General features: G+C 37.4%; 1 protein-coding gene across 2 annotated transcripts; it reads left to right on the plus strand.

The window, feature by feature from the left end:
• Scaf6 (SR-related CTD associated factor 6) lies at positions 1–5,796 on the plus strand. Of its 2 annotated transcripts, XM_083104307.1 has the most exons (8): positions 1–192; positions 923–1,093; positions 1,722–2,370; positions 2,446–2,517; positions 2,807–3,206; positions 3,285–3,688; positions 3,868–4,233; positions 4,439–5,796. In XM_083104307.1, exons 1-8 carry the CDS (start codon positions 174–176, stop codon positions 4,731–4,733), a joined length of 2,376 nt encoding a protein of 791 aa, XP_082960433.1. In that variant the 5' UTR covers positions 1–173; the 3' UTR covers positions 4,734–5,796. The 2 variants fall into 2 exon arrangements, with proteins under 2 accessions (XP_082960433.1, XP_082960434.1); XM_083104308.1 differs by lacking the exon at positions 1–192 and having other exon boundaries at positions 956–1,093; positions 1,784–2,370.
• Positions 5,797–7,594: the final 1,798 nt, after the last annotated feature.

Here is a 7,594-nt window from a genome sequence, read left to right on the forward strand (position 1 = left end):
GCCGCCGCGAGATCGTAATGGCGACGTTTAGCGCGTTGTCGGGTCCGCCGTGAGTGAATAATGTTTCGCAAAACAGTATTCCGTTTATGCACGGGACGACGACCGAGCGAGTGAGCACGTAACGTTTTGACGGGTAGTTTTAACAGGACATCGGTAATCAAGCGCCCGCCATCATGGACCAGGCTCCCGCAGGTGAGCACGCTGTCTCGAGATTCGCTGATCCGGTCCCAGCGCGCTCTCCACACACACATTCACACACACACGCGAAATATAGACGCACACACACCACCGTGCTGCACCATACATCATCACATACATGTACACACATACTTTTCCCGCTCGTTTCTTCCAAAGCATATTAAACCGCGAAACGTGTAACCCTTTTAGTTGTACCTTATGGTTTTATTTAAATTATTCATAGAACAGAGAAATGAAGTGTATTTAAATATTTAGTATCTGAATTCTCTCCTACATTAGGTTACGCGCGCGCGCGCGTAAAATACACATAATGCTATATTCATTGAATTTTAAATGAACGTGTACAGGAGTAATAAAGCGATTTCTTATGAGTAATTTATATAATGGCTTTGCTATGCTATATGGAAGTCCATGTAAGTGGACTTTATCACAATTTCTTCTTGTATTGAAATATATAAATATGTGTACTTTTGTTCACAGTAATAGCGAGATACAATTTTATGCATATGTAAAATTCTATAATTTTATTTTGCTACTTTTTAGAATGATTAATTGATGATTTGATTAATAAACAGCGTGTGTTTAAGCATGAATGTATGACTTTCTATAGGACCAAAAAGTAATGGAGTATAATAAACTGATTAATTAGGTATATTTAATAAATAATAGATTCTAATTCCTTATCGGATCTCTAATTCTTGTTGTTTTCATTTATAACATTTAGACACAGAATTACGGAACATCATAGACAAACTGGCGCAGTTTGTCGCTCGCAATGGACCAGAGTTTGAGCAGATGACAAAAAACAAGCAGAAGGACAACCCGAAGTTTAGTTTCCTGTTTGGGGGGGAGCACTTCAACTACTATCAATACAAAGTGACTACAGAACAAGCCAGTAAGTGGGATATACCCCCTTAACAGCTACAGTGTGATTGAGAAGCATAAGAAAATGGTCATGCTTTATACGACGAGCAAAGGAATGACTTTAAAAAAATGATACAAGGTCTCTGATTTCATCATTGCAATCGTACAAAATGTATTCGTCGAATAAAAACAATCTTTCTTTCAAGATTTTGGGATTGCTATTTATTAAGCAGAATGCTTTTATGCTAAAAACATGTTGCATTCTTTGGCAATGGCAATTTTACGAAGATGTAGTTTTAACATTCTCTTACTGGAGTTTATCTAATACGAAGTACATTCAATGCATCGTTTCAATCTGTGTGTGGAAAATACAATCCACCATACAAAATAATATATGCCTTATATAATACCCTCGTAAACAAAATGTAAAAAAAGAAATAAAAAAAGGAAAAAAAAAGAGTATAGTGCTCCCAAAAGCCTTACCGCATTTTCTGATACTATACTTTTCTCGTGTAAATGCCCAAGAATTTTCTTATATGCACCGGTAGAAGATAAGACTCGACAGAAAAAAAAATCGAGCTATCTGTATACACATTTTTCAAATATCGATTGACAAGGACTCAAGCATCTCACAATAATCTACCGTCATTCGTTTACAGTTTTAAAGCAAAAAGGAATAAATCCAATGCAAAATGCAGACCCACGTTTAAACGTTTCGCAGCAGCAGCAAACAGCCGCAAACGCCGTCTCGCAGTCACTGAATAACGTCAATCTTACGTCCGGTCTGAGTACACAAAACAATGGCATAAACCCAGTGGTCGGGATCGGAAGTCAGGGCGGTCCCGTTTTGCCTGGACAAATCGGAGGGCCGGGAAATGCAGGGCCGCCAATCGGACCGGTTTCTGGCGCCATGGGAGGTGTGAATCCGCCGATCGCCGGAGTCGCGCAAACGGTTAACATCGCGGGTCCACCCGCGTGGCTGCAGAATGAACTGGCGAATCTACAGTCGCAGCAGACGACGTTGCAGGAACAAGTTAGACAATCAGAACAGAACCTGGCTGCGCAGCACGCTGCATTGATGGCGCAACAGCAGGGAAGAGTAGAGGACGCAGTGAGGCAGGCGCAGGAACAGGCTTTGCAAAACAGTGCGCAAAATACGAACACAGATTTGGCTGCGTTTGACACGGTGTTACAACCGATCATCGATAGCTGCACAAAGGATAGTATAAGCGCTGGAAAGGCCTGGATACTTCAGAATTCACTTACTCCACAAAGCAATCAAGTTGTCGCGGATCATTTGCTAAAAAAGTATGTATAAGTATGTATGCATTTTTTTTGTATATATAATATGTTTTTTAATTTACATTTAAATATTTTTTTCAGAGTTATTCAGGGGACAACCTTTAGTCATAAACTACATATTATTTATCTAGTGAATGACGTCTTACATCATTGGTTAGTATAAATGTATATACACATACAAATTAATTGCACTAATCGCCATTATATTATGCTAGAAAAATGTATTATTTTTATTTCCATTCATCTATAATTGCGATAAATTCGCAAAATAATTCCTATAATTTCTTCAATTGAAAACTCATTCTAATTATTTCTAAAATTCCCCGATATTATTATGATACACTATTTATATTCACAATTTTATATTAAATGGCAATATATAATAAGCTAAAATGTTATGGCATTGCTTATATACGCGATATTTAATTGAAAACTTCTTCAGTGCAAGAAAAAAGTCTATGGATCTGCGAAAAGCGATGGAAAGTGTTGTTGTTCCCATGTTCTGCAACACTTCGCTAGCAGCATCCGAGGAACAACTTAATAAGTTGAATAAACTGTTGAGTTTGTGGGAGTCAAAGAACAATTACTTCGATGAAGGGATTATAGATAAGTTGAAAAAACCGAGCGCATCTTGGTCAGAGTATCAAGCTAATTTGGTAGCGCAATATGCCACAGCGATTACTCCAATTACAGCATCGACGAAACAGACATACGATGGTTATCAGGCGCAACATCAAGCATTTGTCAGTCATGCACTGAGACAGATTCAGAATATCGAGCAACAAAAGATGGCAATAGATCAGCAATTAAAAGCACCACCACCGCCGCCACCACCTCAAATGGTATAGTATCGTGTTTGACTGAAATCATTTTTTTCTTTTTTTTCTCCGATATATTTATGGGAAATTTTATCTGTTCAGAATCAGCAGAATATATCGATACCACCTAGTCATTCTGGTCCTCCCGGTACGATGGGCACAGATGTGAACTTCAGTCAACCACCACCAGGATGGGGTGTCCCACCATCGAACGAACCGCCGCCATTTAGTAATGTGCCCTTGCCAGACTTTTCGAAGCCACCGCCAGGATTTGGACCGCCGCCTGTTATTCATGAGCCCTCTGTAGAAGATTTGATGCCTAGTATGCCTTACTTCGAGCTTCCAGCTGGTTTGATGGTACCTCTGATAAAACTAGAAGATGGTGAATATAAACCATTGGATCCGGATGCGATAAGACTTCCACCACCAGCTCCACCGAATGATCGTCTAGTTGCAGCTGTGGAAGCATTTTATGCGCCGCCAAATCATGATTCTCCTAGAGATAGGTAAACATATATATATATATATATATATATATATATATATATATATATATATTTGAATGTAGTTTTAAAAGTTAAATATTCCAAGGAAAAGATAAAAAATATGTAGGAAAATACATGATACACAATATTTTTTCTATATTTTTATTTTTTATAAATGATATTTCTGATTATTTTTACAGTGATGGATGGGAAAAATTAGGTTTATACGAGTACTATAAGGCGAAAAATGCTTCTCGCAAGCGTAAGGAAGAGGATATTGCCGCCGGGATTAGACAGAAATCTAAATCCCCTTCGCCGATTCTACGGCCGAGATCCAAGAGTCCTAGTCCGCCAAAGAAACGCTACAGGAGTAAGTCGCGCAGTAGATCGCGCTCGCGATCACGGGGCAGAAGTAGATCGAGATCGCCTGCGGCCAATCATCGACGCAATAGTCGTAACAGCAATCACATCAGTAGAAGCCGAAGGAGGAGGAACAGTAATAAAGATCGTAGTCCCGATAGAAGAGTGGATAGACAAGATCGAAGTCCAACTCCTCCTAGTTTTCTGTGAGTATAACATAATATTAATTTCCTTTCAATTATCTTTTATTTATCTTCTTTTATGCAAATAATGAAATAAGAAATGTTTTCTTTATATCTCTCTTTCCTTATATATCTCTATTCTTTTACGATTTTTGTTATTAAACGTAAATTAATTGTATATTAAATTGTATATTGTATAATTATATATTAAATTTCATTTTGCGTCCAGTGGTTCTACCTATAGTAAAGCTCCACAAGAGATCAGTATTGACGAAAGCAATAAAGGACATCAATTGCTGAAGAAGATGGGTTGGGGCGGTGCGGGTCTTGGTGCTAATGAGCAAGGTATCGAGGCACCTATTTCCGGGGGCGAGATTCGCGATAAGAACGACCAATATAAAGGAGTTGGTATCAATTTGAATGATCCGTACGAGACCTTCCGGAAGAACAAAGGCCAGGCATTCATTACCAGAATGAAAGCCAGGGCAGAGGAACGAGCCGAGGAAAGAGGAGACCGTGATTAAGCATGATTCGAATGCAGGGTTCGCGGTGCTCTGGGAATGGGACGAATATCTTGACATGCGACTTGAAGATAAATCCCATAATGAAAGTTCATTCGCAGTTCCAGAAGCATTTATGCGATCGTTTACGAGAATTGATTTCGAAAATTGGTACAAAATCGATTTTCTCTATTCTATGATTTCCCTCTCAATCCCCATTTTTATTCCAATGAAAAAGTCAAGCACTCTGTTTCATTTTGTTCATTCGCTTTCTCACTCGAATCTGGTTATGCAATTTGAATAGTGAGAGAATAATAAAGAATGAAGAATCTTAGTTTAGAGGAAAACAGAGAAGAGAGGAAATTGATCATACTTTTTTTTGTCTCTGGAGCAATTGTCTTTCGTTAATCCTAAACTCTCGTTGCGCATGTCGATTTTTGAATGGTCATAGATGGACGCTGATTGTTTTACGCTGAAACCACATCGATTATTTTTGTCGGTAGTTTTGTAATCTGAATGTCATTCAAGCGATAATTATTAATTTTACGTGAGGCAAAATTGTATATTTTTGACATAGAATTACAGACATGATTTATTTCATATTTAATGTGATCTATATACATACAATGAAATAAATATTAAGTCTGGTACAAGTATGAAGTTTTGATAAAAAAAATCGAGACAGTCTCTATATAGTTGTGCATGATCTCGTATATCGAAGAAGATTAAAAGGATTCAAGCGCGCAACGTCAACGTCCGTCGACAGAAAAAAAATCTTGGATCCTGTTTAACATTTTAATCATATTTCACGCATAACGATTCAATTTCGTTCCATTTTTACATATTATTGCAGAATACTATGCAATTGCAAAGTGTAAGTTGTTTCGTGCCGTCGTCGCATGAACGTGAGAAATATGTGAGAGCTAAAAATACTTGTATTTAATAAGTTAACAAATGATTATATTGGATACACGACGATAGCTCAAAAATAAAAGCTGTACATTTATTACGAAAGCGAATGCAAACATTCGCCATCGTTACTGTTTCCTCCACTCATCTTCTTTATATTAAATATATTCTTACCAAATCACCTAAAATCGGTTATTAAAACTTCTCTACTCTCGCTATTTTTAACAATAAGCCCTAAACACGATACATATGCATAATAATAATGATTAAGATTTAAGGCATATAGTGCATTTACCTTACTTTTAACTTGTTTCTCTTTATATAGAAAGAGAGAAAGAAAGATTCTTCTTATTTCCTAAATTGTCTTATCTCTCTTTTTTGCTTTTATATACTATTGTTAATATTTATATATCTTTATATACTATGTTAATCTTCTGATTTGTTAAAACTATAAACATATAATTCGCATGTTGTTCTTATCCTTGTAAAATTAGATTTATGATAGTTTATATAAAATTTAAATCTTGATTATAATTCAATTTATGTAATGAAATGGCAAGCGAAAAATGTTAATCATTACATCAATGAATGTAAATGATATACTAGAACCAGTTTTTCGATCTTAAATAGTTATCACGTTATATACTGACGAATTAATATTCCTTTATTTCAGTCTTATGTGAATAATGAGAGTATATATTTTAATTAGATGAGAGAGGAATAAAGGGACGCGAGATACAACTTTTAATTGAAGCGAGACTATCACGTGGCGTAATAGAACGTTCTTCGATCCCGGTTGCCATCTCTTCTTATCGCGCGTCACGTGCGTGCACGTGAATTGGAAGGAAGAAAGAAAGAAATAGAGAAGCTTCATTTAACTGGCTAAGAACGGCTCGGCGAACACGACCCGAGTGCAATCGCTGCTCGCCTTTTTGAACTCCCCCAGCGGCAGCTGATATCGAAACCGACTAAATCCGACGACGAACCGGTTCTTCGTGACGATAACCATGGCACGGCCGTCACGTTGAGACGCAAACAAAGCCGAATGATGATTGGACCATTCTTGCATCTCGCTATCCACAATTCCGCGCGACTTATATCTTTGCGATATGTTCTTAGCGAAATGCGATTTTTCCACACACGAGCGATACAAAATTACGCAGAATATTACCTGGTTTGTGCGTGCGTACCCAGAACGTTTTACAAATTATCGCGTCAGCAAAAACATATCTTTTGCGCATGAAAGTGAGCGTGCGAAAGTGATATCGCACTTTCGCGAGCTTACAGAGAGATTAGAGTATCGCGAGGAAATGCAGTTTATGCAAGAAAATCAGTCGGTTTAAAAAGATACCTTCTCACGTCATAGCCCGACATGGATTTTTTTCTTATGCAATAGATTATTAGAAAGCATTATTTGCTGCATTTTCTCAATTTTTAAATCAAATATCTGCTAGAGACAAGATAACTCAAGATTGATCGAGAAATGAGATTTTGTTTGTTAAAGTATAGAGAAAGTATAAATCATATATAAAGTTAAAAAGGAAAATGCTAAGGATCAAAGATTTCACTTTGATTTAAAAATTGATAATGAATGTTTTTAATTGATATTTTATATTTAATCATGTTTTTTTACATCTGTCCATGTCAACGCATTCGATAGTGCATGACATGCGCTATGTGTGTTATATATGTGTATATGTGTGTGTCGGCTAGTTTTTAACATGAACGATATAATTGAACGAACCGGATGAAAAGTAATCATATTTCAATTCGAGCTCGTGTGATCCCAAATTCCAAGGCGATGAAGCCGAGGCGCGGCCACTGATCGTTGCGTTTGCATTCGCGAGAGAAACGTGCACGCATACGTGCGTGGAGACACTCGTGCGATTACGGCACGTTTGGCAGAAACGTGACGCTGAGCATGGAAAAAAAATGTACGCACGGGTCCGATAAGCCGATCACGTTCATGATTCGAT

Source organism: Camponotus vicinus, unplaced genomic scaffold, assembly GCF_025532165.1.
Source record: "Camponotus vicinus isolate PSW18456_S1 unplaced genomic scaffold, iyCamVici1.0 SCAF_7, whole genome shotgun sequence".
Lineage (NCBI taxonomy): Eukaryota > Metazoa > Arthropoda > Insecta > Hymenoptera > Formicidae > Camponotus > Camponotus vicinus.